Genomic DNA, 26,803 nt, shown 5'->3' with positions numbered 1-26,803 from the left:
CATCTCCCAGGAATTCTCTTCATCCATTGGGTGGCCACTGATGTTGTAACTCCTGCGCATGTGCACTACAGTTACATCCTCCCGGCATTAGGCCTGATCATGGCATCTTAGAGATACTGTGAATGCGCCATACAGTGTGAATGCGCCATACAGAAAATAGAATAACGCTAGGGAAGAGAGGAAGAAGTTGTTTTGGCAGAAGAGACTTTGCATGCTCCTTTTGCCAAAAATCCCGACCCACCCAGCCATTTTTTTCCACTTTTACTTCCTCTTTAAAGCGTAGGTCTGGAAACTCTCCTGCCCATGAAATGAAGACAAAAGAAAAACAAACAGTTGGAATAAAAACCTTTTACGAAGCCTTCTAAAAAAACATTTTGGTCATCTGTTCTGAGAGGCCCAGTCAGATAAATTTCCGAAAGAGCAAATGAATTATTAAGACCGTTTGTAAGCACTTAATGTGCACGGAAATATTTGGATGACTGTTATTCCCAATACTCTGGCTATTTATGTTGCCCAAAGAGAGAGTTTGCAAAGGACAGCTTTCAGATCTCGCCTGATGAGATATTAAAAGCCGTTGTAACAGTTTATAATGGCAAACTTATTTCATGTGAACCACGCAGAGGGTAAAACACACCGGCAGTGTGGTAGAGTAGACTAAAAGAACCTTTTATGTGTTTTCCATCTTTAGATTTTTGTGCTTGTGCTAAAGCTGAACTCCAGACAGATACAGAAAACGTAATTTAATTCAGCTCCGTATTCGCTTCTGTGTGCGGCGAGGCATTTCAGGAGTTTTTTGTTTTTTTGCAGGGTTCACAGGAGACAGAGGGACGAGCTTTGAAATATTCACATTGTATGATGATAGATTTAAAATGTATACATTTATTAAAAGAAAAAAATCAAGTAAAAATGCCTCAAAACACTTTAGCACACAGCCCAGCATGCACAATATGGCTGCCGAGTGATGTCTTTAAGGGTCACCATCGAACTTACAATCGACCATAAAATCTTTGTACAATCTACTTTAGATTTACCGGAACTATCTAATCTATCCAATCAACTTGTATCCAATCAGGCAGGCCCATTCACTACATTGGTAGATGTAAATGAGATTGTACAATCAGACTGAAACTTTTGTTTCTAAAGCAGAACTCCGGGCAAATCAAATCTTAACTCTTGCATTTGGGCTCCCCCTGCACTATAAGAGTTAAGTGCTCGTTTTGCCTATGGTGAACGGAGTTATACTCACAAGAACCATGATCCAGGCTGGTTTCTAGCCATGATATATCCCTCAGTGTCCTTGCATCCTATGCACTGTATAGACCGTAATGACTCACAGGACCTTAGTTAGACCTTAGGGGAGCAAGGCTGAAGGGACCTGTCTAAGTCCATTCACACCATAGCATTACAAGAACACACGTAATGGTGACATGCATTTGCAGGCTTTTGTTTCCTGCATTTGGTGCACGTCCCCGTTGATTTCAATGGGCTCCTGAAATTAACGTAGCAAAATTTGCGACATGCATTTGCAAATATTCTGTGTAGGGATCCCCTCCTGATCAGCGAGTGTGAAAGGGGCCTTAGGTGATAAACAGCAGGGTGGCCCAAAGGTTACCCAGATTTATAAGGTTGTTTTTCAGAACTATAAACTCGTGCTGCCACCAGAAAAAGTAGAAATACAAAGGTAATAGAAGAAAAAATATGTTTGTGTAATCCAAATGTGTAACATGTCCTTCCAATTCTTATACACGTACACACATTAAACATTCCGCGCTGGTATACTGTTTCAGGGGGGCGGCATTGAAATATTCAGAGTCTGAAACATTTAGATAAGGGGAAACACTTCCTTCTGGTTTCCCAAATGGGAATATTTTGTACAATGTATAGATCTACTTTAAGTCCGGTTTACCAGCAGTGTGCGCTTGTACCGTGTCAATAGCCTGAAATTTAATCGGGATCACAAGGTGACCACTTGGAAGAGAGTGATAGACAGACAGATGATGTGATATCATTTACTTGGACAATAAGTTCGCCTTTATAGGTTTTCTTACAACGGAATGGGGAATCTTGCATTGGTAAGAGTTCCTCAGGGACAAGCTATTAAAAAGCAATAACTGACAGTTAGTGAAGGGTATTAATTGCAGTAATGGTGAAGCATAGGAGAAACAGGCTATCCAGTGACAATGCTCTGGTTAGTGAATTGCTTGAGATACCCTAATTACTTTGGAGAACGTTCTCACAGATTATGACTGATGGATTTGTCAATTCTGTCCTCTTTATCAAGTTCCAAAAAACACATGGACTGTCCGGCAAGGATTGCAATGGCCACAGCAGCCCTTTATTTAACCATATAACAATTACAAGTTACCAGAGTAACTGGAATAACATATCAAATAAATATCCTAAGGGATGTTGCTGGAGGACGTTTCCAGAATTAACCTCGACTTCCCAAGTGGCCGAGCTCCTGTCGACAACTGACACCAACGTGGGGAAGCACCATACCACCAGATGCCCCCCCCCATTTTTTGGGACATTTTCAGACCTTCTAAAACTCCCTAACCTGCCAAGCTGCTGTGACACACACATATATTACAAAAGCATTCAACAATGAATAAGAGAGGGCAAGTGGGACAACCTGCTTCCTCTGTTGACCTTCCAGAAAGGACTCCCAGCCCCTGCAGATCCTACCCATGCGGCTCCTCCCTACTACTTGACCCTTGACCTCCAATCAGATCTGCTGTTTTCCCAATCTTTAGCCCCTCCCTCAGGGAAATCCCTCCTCCTAGTCATGTAGCACCTCCACTTAAAATATGAGTCTGTCTTTAAAATAGATCTAAAGCAGGCATCAAGTTAAAAACAAACTAAATGTTGAATGCACACCCCAGCCACCCTAGCAAGTGTAGAGACGAAGAGCACTCATATACATAAAGTATATCTAATCCCAAAAACTAAATTGTAATTTATTGTAGTGTAACTTTGTTCCCTTTCTTTTCACATGCTGATCCTGCCAGTTATGCACTTCCAGCCCTAGGATGGCAACGCTTACTCACTGTACTGTATCTATGGAGGAGTAGCATTGTTACCCTAGGCTCCTCCATTGATTTGTACTATAAACACCCCCTTTGCTTATCCCCCATTATATAGGGCGGAGGTGTTTTGTAGATCACTGAAGATAGCTGGGATTCAGTAGAGTGTCCAGGAAGGACACTGCATTTCTGGCAAGATCAACAGGAATTTTCTGTACCTGCTGAAAATGTTCTTAGACTGAAGAAAAGGAAAACTAATTTAGCCAGCACATCTAATGATTGGTCAGTTGCAATATATTACATTTTTGTTCTTGGGTTTAGATGTTTAACTGCTAACCAAAGAGAACCTGTTCCTAAATCAAAAAGTAAAAAATAGACAAGCATTTACTTTAGTAGACATCTACATTTCACTGCACATGCCTTTAATTATTTGTAGGGTGGAAAGATGGTCTGAAGTTGAATTCCAGCCAAGGATGTTTTTCTTTTAAAATGTTTTATTTCTTTGTGTGTTCCTGTTGGGAAGATCCCCTATCTCTCTCTCTGTCATGGTGACCATTGCTACCAGGACAGAAAAAGGGGAAATCTAAAAACTTCACAGAAACAGTAATAGATGGGATATCTTCACATCTCCACTACTGTTTGTCCTTATTCACACCTAGGCTTATGTAGCACCATTCGTTGAGCATGGCAATGCTCAAGAAGAGGAATCCCATTATATTTAGTGGTTCTGAGCGTTGTGTCACTTGTCATCAGTTGCAGGAACCCGGAAAAAGTACATGAGCTTCTTTGGGGCGGAATTGTACATTTTGGCCTCATTGCTTCTAATGGAAGCTCCTAAAAAAACACTTGAAAAATGCGTGTTTTTGTGCGTTTTTTTAGGCACTACCTTTTTTACTTTAAATGATGCCTCTTGATCCGATCATCTTCTTCCTTCCACTTGTATTCAGCAATCCTTCCAGCGCTGGTGCCAGCCTCTGATCCAGCGCAGACTGCTTTCTCTTCCTGTCCACGGTGTCTGTCCGACGTGCACCCTCCCAGGTGTGTGCATTCATTTTACACTGTCTCTCTCCTCTTCTCCCCGCCGAAGATCTCTACTGCGCATGGGCCCACCCCATCATCCTACACGGCCGCTCGAGAAGCTTCAGATCTTCAGATAGGAGCGAGCGGCGGAGACAGAGGTAAGTAATTACCTTTTTGGTAACTTTTTCATTTTTTTAAAATGTTTTTGCATATATCTACTGCTCGCCAGCAGTAGATATATGCAAAAACAAAAGTGAGTTGAATTATACCTTAAAGGTGAGCTTCCTCCTTACTTTGAGAAGATTTCCTCTCTTTCCCTGCCTTGTCTCTGGGATAGGAAGAGAAGGGGAATCTTCTCAATGGGAACACAACAGTAAAAACCAGACAAAGGTTATTATAACTCTTTCTACTGCAAACTAAAACAAGTTTTTGAGTAGGGTTCTAATTAAGCTTAATTTTCAAAGAGTGATGGACATTGTGAAAGAGATGCCTGCCAATCACATTGGAGCCATATACATGAGTCATAAAGGGCGCCACTCCTGCTATGTTTGAGCAGAGGAAGAGTAATAGCAATCTTCCCCATCACTTTTTACCCTGGGGGAGAAGGCAACTCTCTCCTGCCTTTCAGTCCCCCATCTGTTGTTTGCAAATCTATCTATTGCAGTATCTATGTATGTTTCCAGTTTATGTGCAGTTCACAGTATGCTGTGATACATCGGTATGTTTTTAACATTGTGGAATCTAATCTGGATCCGTACTTGTGTTTAATGATGTTTTACTTGTGTCCGCAGTATCTGTAATATATTACACTGTAATAGATCCTACTAAGGCTCAGCAAAGGCCAGTGTAAAAGACTTCAGAGCAACTGCATGGCTTTACCCTGCCTGGATACTAGTGACCAAGAAGCACCTGTGTACACACATCCTATATATAGACTACTGAAACATCACCAACAACTTATCATCAGTGATGATGTAGAGTATTAATTTCTTCAGAATTATATTCTAATCTACTTTGGCCTCTAAGTTTTTGTATGTAGCACCCCCAAAGGCATGTGAGGGACCCCAGAGGCAGGGTGGGCTGACATTTCACCTATGCACTTCAATGTGCACTTCATTGCCTGTCATTGAATGGCATCTGTACAGCTTTTGCTGCCACTAGATAGAGCTGAAGAGCATAGGAAGTTCGTATGCTCTTCATCTCCATCAAGTGGCTGGAGTGCAGTGTAAATGGCATTCGCCCAGCATGGAGCTGGGCTGAATAGTTATAAATAGACCCCATAGACTTGTATTGTAAAAATAAATAGTGAAGCAACCATTGTGTAGATGTGAAAACTGCTAATAACCGGTACATGTATATCCAAAAAAATGGAAATAGATATAGATTACCTTTTACAAGGCAACATACATTTACCAAAGTATCATACTCTTCATAGGATTCGTCATTTGACATTTCTTCTTCAAAATAGATTATTTTCTTTTGGCCATATATTGCTGCTTATATAATATATATGTATGGAAAGCAGAATATTCAGCTCATTCTATTACCATACCATCTGAAACCCTGAGGGGAACACTTATATTGGCATATGTACATACTCTGAAAGCTTTATTGCCTAATACATTATTCATACTATCTCTTCTTGTACGTAGATATGTGTATTAATTTGCTGCATACTTATGTAATTTTTACCCATTATAATTAATAGGTGTTAGAAATGAAATATGTTTTTCCTTTAGATTAATTAAATTTTTTTTCTTCTGTTATAACATTTAAAAGAACTGTCATGTTAAGTATAGAATAATATAGGAAATAAATGATATACAAGGGACTTTTGCTATTATCTTTTGCCTTCAAGTAGCCCAAACAGGTCATGTTTGTAATTATTTCTTTCATCTCAAGTGATATTGATTGCAGGCTTAGTAATTACAAGTATGTTCCAATATCTCTGTCTTCACTCTCCTATCATGGATTGTCAGCTCTCCCTAAAGCTGGCCATAAACTGATCTATTTTCTTTTGTTCAACCCGTGGGCGGAACGGAAAAAATTGTCCCGATTTCTCCAACACCAACAGCATGTCGATCGAGAAATCCCACTGTTTACATACAGCATTTAGCGGCACCTGTCAGAATACCCAACCAGAGTGGGCAGCTCATTGGCTGCCGGCTCTGATCGATCGAAGATTTTCTGACCGCCTCCTGCAATCAGCTTATTGAGGGATGACGATCGAAATTGTGCCGGCACACTTTGTGCGAATTTCGTCCGGTTCCTCAAACACAGGCCGAAATTCACACAGTGTATGGGCACCTTAGGTCTCCATTCACACCTTCGCGTTCCATGAACATGCAAAAAACCTGCACATGGGGTGCATCAAAAACGTGCAACGAGCTTGCGGTGCCATTACTTGGTAAAAACACGGCTGGAAAAACTTACATTTTTTTTCCCACATGCACAAACATGTGGTGAAAAAAAATTTGGTACGCCTTCAGAAGAATCTGTAATATAAGCTACTTTCCTGCATTTGTCGCACGTGTGGCACGCATTAAAATCAATAGGTGACATGTGGCAAATGCAGGAAAAAACACATGCAAATGCACAGAAACGTGATGCGCGTTCACTGAACACAAAAGTGTGAACAGGGCCTAACAGCTCCAACACACTGACAGTATTGTTGCTGTGTGCCCACCTGTTTAGCCCCCTTTCACACCTAGACGTTGGCGTTTTCAGGCGTTTTATTTAAATTGTTTTTTACCATTAGTACACGCTTATGAGCATAAAGGGGTTTTGAGCGTTTTGCAGGTGTTCAGCTTCAGGTGTTTTTCTATTTGGCCCAATGGAAAGCAGTAGCATCTGTGACATCATTCAAAAACGCCCAAAGAACGCTCCAAACAATGCTCTATGGGAACTAAAATGCTCAAATCTGCCTGAAAAGAATTTCATGTACTTTGTTACGCTATGGGCATTTTGCTACCGGTGACAGAATTCTCAGGTACGAACAGGGGCCATAGAAATCAATGGGATTCCTTGTGCTGAAAGTTTCGTAGCTTCACCTAGGTGTGAACGGGGCCTTAGGGTGAAAAGGGTGGTGGTGTTAAATCCAAAAGCCCCCTTTATTGGCATTTCTAAGCCTTCTGACCAAGTTTAATGCATTGTGGATGAAAACAAAAATCAGGAGAATTTGCATGTAATTCACAGGCAACGCTTATTCTGAACCTTCACCTTTGTTCCGCTATCAATCAGGATCGGCATCTAACTTCTGGACTCAGAACCTCATCCTCGAATACAAGTGTTGTTTCATCTGGAGCATTCACATCTGTGTATTTAGCTGTTTGGAGTTCAGCTTTAAGGTGACTGATTTACCTGTGTGGCTTTAAGTCCCCATTCACATTTTGACGTTGTGTGGTCGTGCACCAAAAGCGTGTCATGTGTGAGCATGGGTGCATGTTTACGCTAAACATTCAAAATGTGCGATGCGCTTGTGGTGACATTACACAGGGCTGGTAAAACACACGTTTTTCCCCACACGTCTATCAAAAAATGCTGGAAACTAGCAGCTGAAAACACTGCATAAGCTTCTTTGCCGCGTTTGTCATGCTTGTAGCAACCCTTTGAAATGAATGGCCTGATGCAAGGCAACAGTAGCAAAAACGCATTGGAACGTGGCGCGCGTTTATGCATCTCGAAAGTTTGAAGAGGGCCTAAATGCTGGGGTAAATTTCCTGACATTTAGAAATCTACATGGATGAGTGCAAAATAACGTTAACATAGAACAGCAAGTTGCATATAAATAACTACTACAAACTATTAGACGACATGTAACCCCGCAAAAAATGTGTTTTTAGTTTCGGATCAATTCAGATTTGTATTCCTTTTCGTTTTTTGAATTTTGGATCCGAAACTTGATGTGTTTCGTTATTTGGATTTCGGAGTTTTTGTTTTGGATCTATTCAGATGGGATTCTTTAATTAAAAATCAACTTTATTATTTTTTTTTTTTTTTTTGATCATTTTAGTTCTGACACCGTATGCTCTCCTACTGCTCTTATCTACTCTCTCTACTCCACAACATGATGTCACATGACCATGCCTGTAATGCAACCCCTAACAGTAAAAAATGTAAAATCTGATTGGCCAGTGAACAGTCACATGTCCGATTAAATTTTGTTTTGAATGAAATCGGACGGACGGATGCAAATCTTTGTTTAATTTACATTCGGATACATTCCCATTCGGTGCGTTCGAATTCGGAAATTCAGATGTGTCCGCATTTAATGAAATTTGTATGAATATGCATTCGGAACGAAACAAAATTATTATTATTATTCAGGATTTATATAGCGCCAACAGTTTGCGCAGCGCTTTACAATATAAAGAAGACATAATTACAATACAATTCAAGACAAGATGGTAAGGAGGGCCCTGCTCGTGAGGGCTCACAATCTAAAAGGGAGCGGCAGGTAATACATGAGGAGGTAGCTGTGGGGATGAATTGTTTGAGAACGCGATGGTTCATTGGTTAGGTTGAGGTTGAGGTGGAATATAAATTTACATGTCTACTAACTATACCATGACCTGAATAAATGAGGACCTCTACAGACACCACACTTTCAGAGTCACTTCACGTCTTCTACAGATCCACTTTTTTTTTTTTTAAGAATGGATTGGCCACATTAAAAAAATCTCAGCATTTGTGAAGGTTCACCTAAAAGTCAGATTGTTAGAGTGTAAAACCACAACACTGTTTGCAGTTTAAAAAGAACGTTCAAAAATAGCAACACAAATGTGTTTTAAAAGATAACTCTTGCAGACATGGCACCAGTTCAGAAGTTCTGCTGAATAGCTGGCCTATCTGCCTGAAGACACAGTAATCTAGAGAGCTCTGCTCGCAGTCACCATAACCACGCAATTCCTGACTATATTCCTCAAGGCACTTAACACTTGGCTAAATTCCTTAATCAAATAGGAATCACATAAAATGCATACATTGGATGAAGTGGGCTGGTTGCTTATGGCGAATCCCAGTGCAGCCAAGAGGAGTAGGCAGCGTAGACACTGCTTTTGCAGCAGACAGGGATATTTGCACCTTTTTGGAAAACATAATGAATGCACATTGCTTCATAAAAGAAAAATGTGCATGTGTAATTGTTTTGTTTTGGAGGCAGTAAAGCATTGCAACCCCGATCAGTGTATGGCGGGTACAATGCTTTGGCTCCTGCAGACTCTTCCTCATGTCCTTCTCTGTACCAAGGTATGGACATTCAGTAACATGGACGGGAGGAAGAATGAATGGACTACACCACCCTTCTATTGCACTGAGAACTACAAGTCCCTCTGCCGTGGCGGCTGATGGGACTTGAATGGGCATTAAAAGACTCCATTCACAGATCCTGTCAAAGGATGTCACCTAACTGGCTGTGTATTGCAGCTGAGGTGCTTGAATCACTGGAGTAACTGGAAAACCATGCAGTCTGCCTGCCGCGACTGGGGTGCCATAAGAAAAGAATGGCACCGCCAGCATGATCAGCGGCAGTGTGGGATTCCGTGACTGCGCGGTTTCATGCACAATTGCCGTGTGGTCACGGATCGCCTAATGTGAACTAGGCCTCAATATGCTCCAAGATGGAGATTCACAAAAATTTAAGTTAGGACCACACTACACAGAGGAGCCTTGACGGGGCAGTGTGATGTGCAGCAGTTGCTGGAGTGCATGTAGACAGGAAGTGGCTGTAGGAGATCAGCAGCAATGAGATGCAACAAAGGTTTTGAGAAAAAGTATTTAAAGCAAAACTCTGGGGAAAAATTACCTTAGCCCTTGCAGTGTAGCTATTCCCATGTTGCAAGGGTTAAGTGGCCGTTTTTGTCTAAGTTGAAAATAAGAAAGTTATACTCACCCAATCCTCTGAGCCAGCTTGCTCCGAGTAATTATCCTATAGACAGTGTATAGACATGAGGACGCAGGGGGACATACCATCGCTGCACCAGAGAAGGAGACAGACTCCAGGGATTAGTCTAAAAGCAAGCCATCGCCGAGGATCAGGTGAGTATATTTTTTTCATTATTGCACCCAGACAAAAACGAGCACTTAACCCTTGCAGTGCTGGGGTAGTCCCACTCCAAGGGTTAAGAAATGGGTGGTTACTTTTGTTCTCCATGATCCCTGTGTGTGTTGTAAAGTAGCCACTTCTTCAAACTCACTTCTGTGATGGACTACAATCTCATTACAAATAAGTAGGGATGCACCGATACCGGTTTTACGGTATCGATTAATTATATTATTTTCCCGGTACTAGCCGATACCGAATACCGATACCGGAAGTCCCATTAGCGGGGAAGCCATCTCCATGCTTCTCGTCACTAGATGACGAGAAAGCATGGAGCCGGCTTTCTAGTCAATCAGGAAACTGGGGGCCATGTAATGACGTGGCGCACGGCTTCGTCTCGAGGGAGCAAGAAGCTGGCTACCCGGCCAATCAGGAAGCCGGGCGTCGCGTCATTACACGCGCCCGGCTTCCGGATTGGCCAGCTTCCTGGCCAATCAGGAAGCCGGGCAGCGTGTAAGGACTCGCTGCCCGGCTTCCTGATACCGGAAGTATCAAGCTAGGCATCGGAGCATTTGCTCGCCCAAATACTCGGCATCGGCACCGATATCAATACTAATATCGGTGCATCCCTACGAATAATTAAAATGAAATGTGAGATTATAGTCCATTACAGAAGCGAGCTTGGAGCGTTGGCTACTTTACAACACACACAGGGACCATGGGGAACAAAAATATCCCCCCTCCGGAAGGAAGGACAGAGTCAGCACCAATTCAGAGATGATTTGAGGATCTACGGGCGAGTGATACACAAATAAGATACATTTTTGTTAATAGTTAAGGAACATGAATACATTTTCACTGTGTCACTTTAAATAAAAGAAAAAGAATGGCAGCATATTACAATACACAATGCTTTAGCAAACTACAAGTAATTCAGCGAGATTTACATCTAATTTACACAATTTCAGATTGCTGCTAATGTTTGAGGTTTTTTTCTTTAGTCACTGGATTATAAACTCAGTCATGTCTCTTTGTATGAAAAAGAACACGGTATGGGTGAAGAATTCTAGTTTTATTTAGAGTCGTCTTTCCCGTTTTGCTTTTTGGCCAATTGACAGTTAATTTGTCACATGACCCATTCTGTTCCTCACTTCTCTATACCTCCCAGCTGCTTCAAGATGACGGTTGACAAGGGGTACATATGGGCAAGGATTGCATAACTCCTCCATCACAGGGTGTTTATTCCATTCTGGCATTTTCCTCTTGTGACAATCTGACAGCTGAATCCAAGTTTATTATGAAACAAGTCTGTAGTATTAATGGTAACACCAAAGCTTTTGAATGAACAGAAGTCCTTAAGCAACATTATATTATAAAAGAAGTTTTGCAAAAAGATGGATTTGCAGATCACAGATGAATTACATTCATTAGGTGCTAAATGTGTTCTCATTAAAGACATACTGAGTAATTGTTTATAACAGCGCAGACAGCATTCATTTAGTCTAGCTTTCATATTAAATGTTACTTAATTGGCTGCTATGGATTTCTGCACAATGGCAGACATTTGTATACAACGCCTTCAGGTTTATTTAAGAAGGCAGTTCAAAGAGAAATGACATCAAAACAGTAGCAAGCACAGACCTCAGAAGTCCTATGTAGAAATGCGATTTGGTCTTCTTTAATACCCACCGATTTGCAATCACCGGCACATGGGACATTGGTGCTCAGTGGAAGTTTCTGTCCACCCTTATTGTCCATAGATTTGCAATCACAGGCACACAAAACAGGCATCCTTCTGAAAGCTCATTCTGTGTCTAATCTTGGCGTTAAAAAGAGACACAAATAAAGAATGATCTTTTAGAAGGATCCCTGTTTTGTGTGCCGGTGATTGCAAATTTATGGGCAATAAGGGTGGACAGAAACCTCCACCGAGCACCAAGGTCCCTAAGGTGTACATGACATGAGGAGGTAGAGCACGTTTGTGGTTTTGAACTCTTCAATACCCACCACTGTAGAAACACACATATAGTATGTACAATATTCCTCCTAGTGTGTGCGCGTGCATGTGAATATTCCTTGCTGTCCACACCTGCACCCATCCTTACCTAACAATATCAGAAGTGCTGGCTCTGTCACATCTACTATACCTACCATTCCTCCTGATCAATTCAAGCACACCTGTACTTTTTGGGGGATACTATATTTAAGGGGACAGCAGGTCTTACCCTTTTTCATCAAAGTATTTATAAGGTATTATGGAAGGGTGATATTAAGCCTCACCTTCCATACAGCATTCCATACTTTACTGTTACTCTTCATTACTGTGTAATGACTGTTGTGAGTTGCTTAGGATGCGCAAAGGTTTGGTGATTTTTTGAATGGTAGTTCAAAGTGTCATATCTAACTGTTAGGGCTATCATAGTAGGAGCCAGATAATATGGAGATACATACAATCTCTGAGCAAAAGTATGTGGGCACCCCTCCAAATTACTGAATTTAGGCTCTGAAGCCAAGTCTAAAAAAAAGTAATGGTTTGACGAGTATTGTGTGCATGAACTGTAGTAACTTATACAGAGCCCTGACCTCAACTCTTCTGAACATATCAATTGCATCAGTGTGTGACCTCAGAAATGCTCTTTTGTCTTAATGGGCACACATTCACGAAGAAGTTTGTGGAAAGCCCTCCCTGAAGAGTGGAGGCTTTTATGGCCCTAATGGGGGCCCAACTCCATATTAATGCCCATGGTTTTGAAATGGGATGTCATACAAGCTTATATACAGTAGTTGTGAGCTCATATACAGATGTTGTGAGGGTCAGGAGCTCACAAACTTGTGGCCATATAGTGCATCACAAAATGAGTACAGTGAGTCGTAAATTCATCACTGGGAACAATGAGTAAAGTGTCTACTTACCCTTCCTTCTTCTATAATAATACCACTGTTGGATAGATGCTCATTAAAGATCAGAGGCTTTCTTGCACTCAACGGCTCTTGGGTGTTTAGGGGTGAATGTAAGGCTCGAAGCAAGCTTTCTCTACCACTGATCCCACAGGGTTCCCATGTATTTCTCTTATAATGTCCCTGGTGGGTCATCTTCTCCTTTGGGGTCTGTGCCCACAAGCAGCTTCTCGTACAAAGTACTTCACAGTAACCAGTTAGATTTCAGTACACGCTATTCATAATTGGAGCTTCTTTCTGACTGGTCACTATACAATTTTGCTTTTTGCATCTGGCCATATCATACTGTAGATTGCAGCTGTCTTTCATTTGGACTGGAATGCTTCTGTCCCCCGTTCTTGCACAAATATCCTTCTGAAGTATAGAACTGTAATAAAACATTGTATTCAAATTGGGTATTGTATTTTTACAATCCATCCTGTCTTCTCATTCTTTTATTTTCTATAAGTATAGAGTAAAAGAAGAAATGTTGCCCACAGCAACCAGTCAACATGTGTTTTCTTTTTCTAATGTAGTCTAGAAAGAAAATGGTATTTGTTTTGTATATAAGAGGGTCTTTTTTAAAATGTTGTTTTATTGCCCTGTTGCCCTATATAGCTAGGTAGGTGATACCATTATTTTGAACTTCAGTAAAGAATTGTCAACGTGATGATGCACTTTTATAGTCCGGTTAGCAAAAAAATGTAACACAGCCAGATGCAAAGTCGAAATAGGAAATAGCAGTGTCACCAGCCAGGAGCCGCAGGGACAGAGCACCATATGGAGCGTGGCTCCGTTGTGTTTATACTTAGGGGTGTGAGCCACACGAATGACTAAACAGACTTACAAATCCTTTGACGGATTAAACCATCTACACACATGTATTTCAAGCTGTGTATTTCAGCTTACCTGGAGTTCCAATTTTAGTACGGTAGAATGAAGATATGTTTTGCTCGTACGCAAGGGACTGGGCTGTTGTGGTCTTTGTCAATAATAGCCATTTTCTATATAAAGTTTCATACAGTTGCCAGTAGCTCCCAGGATTTGAACATAAGGACATATGCTCACTAATTGGGTAATCGGGGAACCGTACAGTAACGGGTAGTGAAATCTCAGTCACTGGGACAAGATCAGTCACAGACAAATAATGCAATCCAAAGCACAATCCTCAAGTGAAGCAAAGGGCAGTAGCAGGTATGGAACAGAACGGTAAAGTAAGAGGAATCAAATTCAAAGAAAAGGGTCAGGACAACCGATCGATATATGGAGATCAAGAAACACTACAGTAGTTACATTGAGTCACAGTTGTAGAATACATCATGGGAAATAATGTTGAGACCCCATGGTTAGTGAATACACTTAGAACATTCGGTAACAGGCATCCTATAAACAAGGGTTACCACGTTAAACTGTTATCAGTTGTGATGAAATGTTAAACAAAAAGCATGCAAGTGCAGGACAGGGAGCAGAAATCTACCCCGATGTGTCATAGCTTTATTTGTGAAGATAGCTAAACTTTACAATGCTAATTTAAGGCTTCATTCACATGGGGCTCACAAAGGGGCCTCTGCGTCCAAGTGCGGACACCCGGACCCGCTCGGATGTGCAGTTCAGATGTGCATATGACAGCGTGCGGCTGCATCCTCCCATAAGGAACAACAGGCTGCTACGCGCAATCACATGCAGCACCTGTCCCTCCCGGGATCGGCCGTGTACGCCACACGGACGTATACGCCCCCTGTGAGCCCCTTGTGAATGAGGCCTAAAGTAGAACTATGGCTTTTCTTTAAAAGGCAAAATGTGCTGCAGCATTTAATTATAAATCCATTCTGCTAGTGAAGTTCACCCAATGCAGCCTCCTGTGATGTAGTGACAAAGATGCTGCACTGCTAATGCATTCAGGGCTTCCACTCTCATGTAGGCTGTGCCTCCTTATGCTACAGTGGGATGGAAAGATCTTGCAAGAAGTGTGGATATCAGCATTGTTACTGATGGTTGACAAGCCTATGGCCTGTCAATCAGCACCTGGCCACACCCAATCCTTCCCACTGCTTTTTGCTGAAAAGGGAGCCGCAGTCTGGGGAAGTCAGGGGTATGGGGGTTGACGTGTGAGAGACAAATGAAGGAGGAATTGGCTTACATACTTGCCAACATTTCAAAAATAAAATTACAGAAGGAGAATTCTGTAATTAGGGGCGGGGCATTCATTTAAAATGGGTGTTTCTTCAAGAGGTATATTGTTACCTACTGTACTATTTCAAATGCAAAATACTGTATATTCAGGAAGATGTATCATAGTAAGGACATAAATGTAGCCAAGTAAGCATTTGTTCATTTGTTTAGCTAGTTACAACTTTTAGTCCATACAGTCTTTTTATAGTGCTTTAACCCAACAGTCAGGGTCAGGAGTATAATGTACAACATAGTGTATACGGTGGGGGGGTCAGGAGTATAATGTACAACATAGCGTATAGGGGGGGGGGGTCAGGAGTATAATGTACAACATAGAGTATACAGTGTAGGGGGTCAGATGTATAATGTACAACATAGCGTATACAGTACTGGGGTCAGAAGTATAATGTACAACATAGCGTATACAGTGTAGGGAGTCAGGAGCATAATGTGCAACATAGAGTATACAGTGTAGGGAGTCAGGAGCATAATGTACAGCATAGAGTATACAGTGTAGGGGATCAGGAGTATAATGTACAACATAGTGTATACAGTACAGGGGTCAGAAGTATAATGTACAACATAGCATATACAGTGCAGGGGTCAGGAGTATAATGTACAACATAGCATATACAGTGCAGGAGTATAATGTACATAATAGCGTATACAGTACAGAGGTCAGGAGTAGACTGTACAACATAGCGTATAAAGTACAGAGGTCAGGAGTATAATGTACAACATAGCATATACAGTGCATCAGTCAGGAGTATAATGTACAACATAGTGTATACAGTATAGAGGTCAGGAGTAGAATGTACAACATAGTGTATACAGTACAGGGGTCAGGAGCATAATGTACAACATAGCATATACAGTGCAATGGTCAGGAGTATAATGTACACAAACCATAACTTGTGTATGTATTGTGTTTAGTACAAATCAGGGGCCATGGTTAACATCTAGTTTTGGTGACAACTGCCTAAGAAGGGATTTCTTCTCATTTTGAAGATATTTCTACTCACTTTCACTTGCGGTCCCAGGACAAGAAGGGGAAAAAAAATTAGACAGCAAAAATGTTTTCATAAAAAATGAAAATTACCAATTATATTTATAACTGAAAAAAAAAAGTTTTTACTTTAGATACATTTTAATGGCTAACTCTCAGGGTTAGCACACAAGGGTGGCTCCATAGAAATCAGCAAGGGAAAGGAGCGACCCTAAGCCCTCCTTCACACCAGGGCGGTTTTTGTTGAAATGCAAGCAAATAAAATACCATACATTCCTATGCGGGCGGTTAACGCGAAAGCGGCGAGGACTCATGCGTACAAATACGCCTATCGCTCGAAATAGTCCCGAACTTCTTTTGTCGTTTTGCTCCATAGACTTCAATGGAAATGCACCGATCAGCAAGTTTTTGCGCAATTCCACACGTTTTTTATGCGCTTTTCAGCAGCTGAGCCTGCTTCTCATTTGATAACTGAAAACAAGCTTCAAAAATGCACTGACATATGAACAGAAAACGCCTGTAATATGCGCTGAAACGTGCATTAAAATCATGCAAAAATGTGCTTAATAAAACGTGCAAAAACAGCTCTGAAACGCTGTTGCCCTGGTGTGAATGAGGCCTTAAACAGGATATTCGGTCCTCCACTTAGGGAATCAGAAGACTAAAAATGTTAAACATGAAGGAGCAACATCCATTGTGAGTGATTTCATCAGCATTTGAAATGGCTTAAAAAACCTTTTGACTTTAATATGACTTAAACATATTTGCATTGAGGATAAAAGTTAGCAATCATTACATTTTTAGGTGTGATCAATTTTTGTTTTGGTTTGAAGCATACAAAACACATGATAAAAGTTGTCCATGCTAAATATTTGAATTTAAAAAGTTATAGCGCAGAAGCTCCTATGCCAAATGAAACACTCATTTTTAACATTAACATCTGTGTATCTGAAAGTGTATTCAGAAAATTGTACCTGCTTTCCGCATGATGTATTGCATTTGAAGTGTGCATTCTGCGGCAACTGACGCATGCTAAGTAGGATTGTAGACGCAATCAAATGTTTCAAAGGCGACTAAAATTACTTTATACTCAGTACAGAGGAAACGTCTCTAGCAATGGTAATTGCCACTCTGTAGTTTGTTGAAAGCATTTTAATTACTAGCAGTGTCACGGTTACTCGATTGAAAATAAATTTCCTACAAGATGTCCTCGTCAATCAGCAGCTCCAGTCCTCAACCTCCTACGTACCAAGAAACGCTGGATCCCCTTTTCTTTTTTTGTGTTATAGAAATATTGCTCTGATATGTAAATTCATTATTTAAATATTTTATTGAAAAATTGGTGAGGACCTTTTTCTGGCTTAAAGGGGACTTAAAGGAAAACTAGACATTTCTGTCTTGGATATTTTTATGTAAGGTGCATGAAATATGCATACTGTATATGCATATGCAACTCATCTTATGCATAAGGTATGCATAAGATGAGTTGAAATAGTTGTCGCTTATTTTCAGGCAGTAGAAAGTGACATATTGAATAAGTCTACATGATTTTCTAGGACAAGCCATGTCTTCTTGCGAATAGAAATGTGTATGTAATTGTGGAATCATTTATGACCTCTGTCATGTAATCCTTTTTAGCTGTGAATATAGGGGATGATTGTAGGGACACTCCACCTCCACAGTCCAGAAGGAGTTATAGGTGGTGGGGTTGCTGGATACTAGGGAAAGTGTTGGAAGCATATTTTCTGTCACTCATTTCGAGCAGGGACCTGCGGTCAGGGGAGGCAGGTTAGGCAGAGCCTCACCTAGTATTATGCAGGAAACAGCTGTCAGCTTCAAGACTGAAGCTGACAGCTTTTTCTCCATTCAGAGCAGCTTGTAACAGGTTACACAGCAGGGAAAGCCTCCCCGCTGGGTAACCTGTCATGGATGGAGCGCTGCCTTTAAATTACAGGCGGCGCTGCATCTGGCTTTTGACAGCTAAGTTAGATTACACAGCAACAGGCTTCCCCATTGCTTGTGTAACCTAACATAGTGAGGCCAGAGCTGCAACAGCCTCTACTCTGTTAGTGGCTTGAGCTCTGTGGATGGTTTGGACCAATGGCAAAGCCCCATTGCTCCAAGCTGTCCAATCAAAAAAAAGAAATATGAAAAAAACTTTAAGGACATCGATCTCGATGCCTCACCAGTGACAAGCAAATGAGGGACAGGGAGGCTCCTCCCTGTCTCCTCCTTCCTCCTCCCTCCCTCCTCCACACATAGCGTGGTGATCAGGGTTGGGGATTGGGACTTCGGCCGCCTGGGTAAGGGGCTTAGACAGGTTGTGGGGGCTGGGCATCAATGAGCTGGGGACGGGGCTGGGGAATGCCCCACCCAGCACCGAAGGTACCGCATGTCACTGATTTCGAGGGATTGTCCCTCTTTTGGAACCGAATCGCTTCTGTTACCCTAAAAATTGTACTATATAACTACCAAGTGTTTTTCATCCAACCTCTAAATGATTGTATCTGTTATTTTAAAAGGCCAGTATAAAAGAAAAGTATTAGCAAAAAAAATAAGTTTGTGGGTTAACCCAACTTCTTTATTCATATGACCTCTTCATAGTCCATGTAATTGTGTCTTTTGCCTACATAATTTGTGCTAAAAGATGACCCACTTTTCCATCTCAGAAAGCTGTGAGGTATGGTTGGAAGTCAAATAGGTGGAGTGGTTGGGCCTCTTTTGGAGGTGTGGGAGTAGACGGGCTCTTAACTTATCTCTTGCTTGAGGTCGCTGGAGCTTCAAGCTGTTATTGCACAAAAAAAGATAAAAAGTAGAAAATTCAAGCGCACATTATTATCAAAGTATTTTCTGTATAGTTTAATGAGACACCAAGCCGCAGCAAGATCCACTAATTTTATGTATTCACAAAGACGCTGTAAATGTTGAAGAATGAGCTGGGGGATTCTGATTGCTCAGGAAAATGATTCATTATAATGCATTCATGTAGAATACATTGCTTGTTCTCCTTATTATCATGCAAATGAAACGAGGAAGTACATGATGTGAGCTCTTCCTTTTAATTATTTGCTATTTGATTTTTTTTTTTTGCAGGTTTTACTGGGACCTGATAATGCTGATTATGATGGTGGGGAACCTTGTTATAATACCGGTTGGAATAACCTTCTTCACAGAGCAGACGACCACACCGTGGATTATATTTAATGTGGCGTCCGACACCGTTTTTTTATTTGACTTGTTCATGAATTTTAGAACTGGGATTGTCATTGAAGACAATTCTGAGATTATACTAGACCCAAAAGTCATCAAGATGAGTTATTTGAAGAGCTGGTTTGTTGTTGACTTCATCTCATCCATCCCAGTGGATTATATCTTTCTCATTGTCGAGAAAGGCATGGATTCGGAAGTGTACAAGACGGCCAGAGCTCTCCGCATTGTGAGATTTACAAAAATCCTCAGTTTGTTGCGCCTACTGCGACTTTCAAGGTTAATCAGATACATTCATCAATGGGAAGAGGTAAGTGAGCCAATCAGATTTTTTATTTAAAGGGACTTGCTACTTCTTAATATATGTATCTAATCTTTTCTTTAACACCGGGCAGCTAAAATTGCATAAAGTTTGTTGCTTTTAGAAAGTTGTCAGCTTCTACCTCTTTCACAGTATTGCCTCCATGTCACCCATTGCACCCTTAAAAAGATAGTCACCAGCCTATTCAGGTCCTCCTGATAGACCCACTCCCCACAGCAAGGTATATTCAATGATCCAGGCTTTAGCTCCACCTGCAGAATTTCACCATGAGTTAGTTCTAATGTCGATCGGTGTCAGAGCATGCCTTGGTGGATGGTGTGAGTGCCCCAGAGGCCTCCATACCATACCCCACTCAAGAGGGAGGGCTCTAATGAAGTTGGTAGGCAGCAAGGAAGTGCAGATTGGTGAGTATACCTTGATGGGGGCTTTCTGACTTTGCCCATTTAGTGTCTCTTTAAAGGAGAACTATGGGGTCAGTGTTTTTCCCCATAGTTCTCCTTAGGGTAACGGGAGGACACAAACTAGCGTCCTCCCGTTACCCTAAGCTCAGTATACCGCGAGCTACAGCTCGCGGTATACTGAGACGCCGCACCCGGAGCGGATCCCGACGTAGATGACGGGATCCACCCAGCTGCGTGAATGACAGCTGGCTCTGCCTATCTAGAGGCAGAGCCAGCTGTACCCGCCCCCTCCCCCGTCCGTTCCGCCAGTCAGCGATGGCAGATCGGAGCGGGGAGAGGGGAATCTAGCGCCTCCCCCTGTCACGGCATAGAGCCGTGACAGGATCGAGAGGTGACCGTGTTCCCTCACCTCCCGATCTACTGAGCCGACCTGTGACAGTCTCATTGTCACCGGTCGGCTTAGAACTATGAGGTGAGTGGAAATCACTCATCTCATAGTTCTCCTTTAAGCGCCCTTATGTGCTGAAAATGGATATGTGCATGCTCCCTGTCCCTGATTGATAATGCAATGTCCAGACGCAAAAAGCCTCAAAAGACTCGGGGCATTGTCATGTGCAGGGTGTAGTTATGGATTGCAAATGGTAACTGTTTTCATAGACTTATTAGGGGTGTGGTGGGTGGCACAGGATAGGTGTTAAGGTGCCCATACACCTTACAATTATCTGCAGATTTTCTGTGGTCAGATGGAAAAAGTGCAACAGATTGGCCCAGGTGGAGATTACTCCATCCACACAGTCAAGTGTAGATGGAGGAATCTGTTGCACCTTTTCCATCTGACCACAGAAAATCTGCAGATAATTGTAAGGTGTATGGCCAGCTTAATGCAACCTGCAGCACTTACTCTGTCTTTGGGTCTTTTAAGGGTTTCTGCTAAACCAAATTCTTGCACGTGCTCAGCTGACACTAGTTCCCTTCGAATCCCCTTTTAGTCATTTATAACTGAAGAGAAGGCTTTCTTGTTTAAAGCAAATTACATTTTATCCTGGGACCTCAGAGGCTGTGACAGAAACAATTCTAGCACATCTGCAATGCAGACTCCATTGTAAAGTTTCATTATGCTGATATTGCCTGTATCTTATCAATTAGAAGTCTCTTGTGCATCCCCTGTCACATAGCACCGCTCATTACTGTTGTTACTTGGGGACTGTGCTAACAATGATGTGTCTGCAATAATTAACATTGGGATCATCTCCAAACCCAAACAGAAAAGAGTGGAGTGATGAATATTGTGTATATGAATTTATAGAGAGTTGAAGGATGCCATTTTCCCTCCATTAAAGAGCACCTGTCATTTTGCTGGATACTATGAAGGAGACATATTAAGGGAAGTTAAGCAGAGTTTAAAGTATGAAGATTTGAGGGTATTTTGGAAAGGTATAAAGCCACTCTTTCTATAGTGATCAAACCTACCTTAATACTAGTTAACCTTTGCAGTGGAGCTACCCCCACACTTCAAGGGATAACGGCTCATTTTGGTCTAGGTGCGAAAATAAAGAAGATATACTTATCCGATCCCCGGTCCTGTGGGGATGACCGCTCACTTCTCTCCCCCTCTACTCCGGCTGTGGTGTGTCCCTTGGTGTCTTCACGTCTAATGGAGCTGCATTAGACGTGATGACGTCAGGTTACAGCGCTGTAGCCCAGGGGAGAAAAGGCTGCGGGGACCGGTATAGTGGCCATGTGTGACCGAGGATTGGATGAATATTTTTTTAATTTCCCCCCTAGACCAAAAGGAGCACTTAACCCTTGCAGTTTAGTGTCTCACACGGCTAGCCCCACTGCCAGAGTTAATTTTTTAAAAATTCTTTAAAGTTCTTCTTTAAAGAATGTGAATGGTGTTCCCTAAAAGGTAAGCAGAGAGAAAAGAATTAGTCACATGTATTGCCTGAAGTCTGTCTTTAGCTTATCGATTCCCTATTACTGACTTCTTCCAACTTGTTCCACACTTTATCTCTGTGTGGAGGTCGACCTCTTGGTAGAATGCTTGCTCGTGTCAGAGCTGTCCCCCTGATAACTGGCGGAGTAATAGTAAAGAAGCAGCAGAAGAGGTGGAGGGAGTACATACTCACAGAATGAATCAAGCAGAAGCAGGAAGATCTTTGAACTTCAGGATCCTTGAACTTCAGGTTCAGATACCGCTTCCTCTCCAGCAAGGAGAATAGTGAGCAACACAGCAGTGATTTCACCAAATCTCGCTACATATGTCGTGAGACCAGCAGCCAAAGGCAACAGTGCTCTAGATTAGTGGTTCTCAACCTAGGGCCGGGACCCCTTGGTAACATTTGCCACGTTGTGGTGACCCCCAGCGGTAAAATGCATTTGGACGAGTACTCATACTCGCCCAAATGCTCCGATACTGGAGCTGCATGTCAGAGGGAGATACCATGCACCCATGCAACACTACCGGTGAACTCGGCTTCCTGACCAATCAGGAAGAAGGGCAGTGGGTCATGACCTGCCACCCGGCTTTCTCATTGGTCAGGAAGCCAGGATGCAGTGCCACAACGGAACATGAAACCAGCTTCCCAGCCAATCAGGAAGCTGGGCAGCGGGGCATCTTCCTGATTGTCTAACAAAGCCAATCTCTCGCTGCACTTTTTTTAATACAGAGAAACTGGGATTACGATTGCTGCCGCGTGGTTCCCCTTGAGATCACACCCCAGAAGAAAGGACTACAAATCCCACTAATACATTACACAGCAATGCAGAATATCACCAACTATAGAGGACTACAAGTGTGAGGAGCCGCTCACCTAGCTTAGCAGAAGGCATGCGGCGACCCACTCAACAGGGGCTTGCGACCCACAGTCTGGGAGCCCCTGTTCTAGATGATCTCACACTGCAGATAAACAGCTTTGAGGGTAGTGGAAAGTCTAGACACAGGACGTTCACTGCTATTATTCAGTGAAAACTGAAAACAAAAGGTTACTTTTTCAGGCTGCTGCTTAGGCACAGTTAACAGATCTAGATATTCACTTTTTGAGTTCAGGTTCACTTTGAATCCAGCTACTGAAATAATAAGGTTTATTCCTTTTGTATACATAAGGAGGTTGTGGTGGAATTTTGTCTTCTTAGAGCTGTGCTTGTCAACTCTTCAGCAGGCCAACCTGCTTGTGTTATGGTAAATTGTTATGGTAACATTCTTATTATTCATACTATTTTGTGCCACATTATTACATTATTCTGTATTATTATCATGATACTATATTGTTTTTTTTTTAATTTAGTATTTAAGAAGTATTAAGTATTTTATGTTAGTACTACTTATTATGAAGTCTACAGTTTACTATGAATTTATTATAAACTTGATTAAATGACGTGCCATCAGGACTTAGATGGCCTAAAAGAGCTGTGTACTGTATTTCTTAAATACTATACTCACGATACTATACACTATACTATGTTGGTTAACTTTAATATGCAAGTATTTTATAGACTAATCTGTCAATGACAATATTTTTTTATTGTGTGTATTTTGTAGCCCTGATGAAGGGGGTCCCTTATAGCCCTTGAAATGGCTTTTCCTTCTGAATACAAATAAAGCTTTCTAGACTTCACCAGGGGAATGGAACTAGGACCGTTCCAAAGGGTCCTTAGGACTAGAGAGCAGCCTACAAACCTCCACAAACGTTTGAGTACATACCACAATACTCCTAGTAGTCCTATGTTTACCAGAACACCAGGCTTTGTCTGTGCCCCTGTAGATTCACACTATCTATTAGTCCCTGGAAATGAAAGTGATGGGTAAATATAAAACTTTGCATTGCCACCAAACCAGGAATAGAGGGAAAATCTAACTTTTGTGACAACTGTCCAAGATGAGATATCCCTCACAATGGAAAGATATCCTCTCACTTCCTGTTGAGTCTGCAGGACAGGAAGTAAACAGAAAGCTCCGTAAATGAGACACTTTCCTACTCCATGCTAAATAACAGAACAGAACAACAGAAACGTTTTTACTCTTTAATTCCTTATTTTATAATACTTTATTCTTATTTTTTCAAGATGACCAAGCTATCAGCATAGTGGCTTGGCCAGGGGTTGGACACATTATATGAACACTATCAGGGGTTCTTGTGCAGTTGCAATGAAATCATCTTTCATTGGGATTGACAACTTAAAATTTATGACATTTCAAATCGGACTACTTACTACAAGTTGCTGCACATGCCCAGTCCTTACACCTATCAAATTGTATGTAATTACATTTATATTATATCTTATTAAATAAATATAGCTTTCTTAAGATACTAGAGAGCTTATGTATTAAAATGATGGGATCAAGAAAATGTTTTACTGCTGATTGCGATTAGTATACTTTATTAGTTGTTATGATCAACAAACATGTCCTTTAAAATGCAAGCCCCTAAAAGCTTAAAATTTAGTTCAATTTCTTTCATTTGTTTTTATATCTACGCTTGTAATGCTTTTATGTGTAGGTAGAAAAAAAAATCAGAAATACTAAGAGAATTTATCAAAACTGGAGCAGACAAAATCTGGAGCAGCTGTGCATGGCAACCAATCAGCTTCTCTCTTTCATTTTCAAATCTCAACTGAACAAACTGAAGAGAGAAGCTGATTGGTTGCCCTGGGCAACTGCTCCAAATTTTGTCTGCTCTTGTCTGCTCTAGTTTAAAAAAAATTCTCCTCATTGTGATTTACTCAAAAGACCGTATTACAATATGCTTTCATTTTCCTTCTGAATAAATGTTCCGTCTCCCTCCATTAGCAAACCAGGAAAATACATTCACAAGAAGAGCAGGAAAGAAAAAAAATCAGCCAGCTGAGAAATAAATAAAATTGTAACGCACTAAGCAGAAATGCTAAAGTTAACCCTGGGTATTAAATAAAATATTAAAACATATTTAATATCCTTTTTAATTTGTCAAATCCAGCTGGCAATACACATTTTAATATGGCATACATGAAGAATCACCCGGCTTGACCTTGATATATTTATCACCGGAGGGGAAATTCTGTCGATCGAGGATTGCATGAGGATGTGGAATAGTTAATTATGTTTGTTGCGGAGTCTGGCTTTATTTTGCCCTCAGAAACTATTTCTTGCAGTAAATTTCATACATATATAATGTGCCATTTTAGCTGCCATGTGACGCATTTTCTGGAGAAAAAAAAATATTAATATAAATATTGTGTTTTTTTAGAATATTACATTTTTGTTTATCTGAATTTTTATTTTACAAAGCTGTGTACGGGCTGATTATATTTGGTAACAGATATTGTCTTGGATTATAATAAATGGTGGTTCTTTTTAATATTCTATCTTTATCCATATTTGTTTTAAAAATAATGTGATCACAACTGTAAATGCTGTGTATTGATAATTTACTAAAAATGTACTAAAAAGAACTAAATAGAAAATGTATGTCAATTTTGAAGATGCGTAAACTGAGGCCGGATACATTCAGGAACACCTTGGTTTATCTGTACCTGAGATTAGGTACGGGGAAACTCTGCTTGGACTGAGGATATTGCTTCTATTGCCTGAGACCGGTCTTATATAGTAGAGGGCTTACAATAGAGGACAGGTCACGTGTCATCAGCTCTCCACACTAAACCTTCCTCTCACAATAAAGACATAAAGCCTGGCTTTATTTATACACTGTAGCCAAATCCAGCCGAGGCTCTTTTTTTCCAGTATAGGACAGAGTGGGGTAGGAACAGAACCTCTGTCAGGGTTTTGGTTTTTTTTTGCAGTCTGCGTCTCGATTAGGGAGAGTTACCATAACTTCCTGTTTTGACAGGAAGCTATGGGATATCTCACCAGCTAGGAAACAGAATGCAACAAAACAATTTTTTTTAGTAAAATGGGGAAGGGTGTGATTCTCTGTCAGCCGATTTAAACTATCCACTGCATCCTGTCCACTCATTTCTTGCCCTTCTCTCATAGCATATGGACAGGATCTTGTCATCCCCCCCCCAAAAAAATGGCTTGATTTGGGCTTTAAAGCATAAGCTCATGGTCTGCTAAATGTACCTATATATTTCTTCAATTAGTGGAAAATATTACCTTTTTAAAATCTTGTGAGCTGACAACTTCCTGTGCTCCTGACTGTTATCAGTTACAGGCGGTATCCAAGTTACATACATCCGACTTACATCCGACTTACATCCGACTCCTACTTACAAACGGAGGATATTACTGTACAGCAGGGGTAGTTGTAGTGCTACCGCGCTCGTGCTGACAAGGAGTGCCCAACTTTTTGTATCCGGTTCGTAGTACTGTACATACATTACAGGAAGTTAGCTCTTGACGTGCAGACGAGGGGTGCACGCCTCTTCTTCTGGGTCACTGTGAGGTTTTTACTGCTGTCTGTATCCTCATTGGAAAGATTTAATCTCACCTCCTGTCCTTGAGACAACAGGAAGTGAAAGGAAATCTACCCCTAGGAAGGGAAATTCAATCCTGTAAGAGTGATCATGGGAAAAAGGGGTCACCACTGAAGCTTTATCACCAATCCTTGTTTCCACGACAACCCAGAATTTTCAAAATCCAATTGTTACAGGGACAGAAAGTGAGGTGAAATCTTCTGTACAGGGGCACACACAGCAAAACAAACTTTACAGGGGGTTAACCTTTCCTTATGCTAACCA

The 26,803-nt window shown here is 41.3% G+C and overlaps 1 protein-coding gene across 1 annotated transcript in view; it reads left to right on the top strand.

The window, feature by feature from the left end:
* Positions 1-26,803, top strand: part of LOC108793494 (potassium/sodium hyperpolarization-activated cyclic nucleotide-gated channel 1-like) — a 195,102-nt gene that overhangs the window by 61,291 nt on the left and 107,008 nt on the right. The window contains exon 2 of the mRNA XM_018564451.1: positions 19,292-19,715. Within this exon, the coding sequence (XP_018419953.1) occupies positions 19,292-19,715 (424 nt within the window). The remainder of the gene's footprint in view (positions 1-19,291; positions 19,716-26,803) is intronic.

The sequence above is a fragment of the Nanorana parkeri genome, unplaced genomic scaffold (genome assembly GCF_000935625.1).
Source record: "Nanorana parkeri isolate BGI_ZX_2015 unplaced genomic scaffold, ASM93562v1 scaffold752, whole genome shotgun sequence".
Lineage (NCBI taxonomy): Eukaryota > Metazoa > Chordata > Amphibia > Anura > Dicroglossidae > Nanorana > Nanorana parkeri.
Note: the sequence above shows the minus strand (reverse complement) of the source record. Positions and strands in the feature narration are given on the sequence as shown.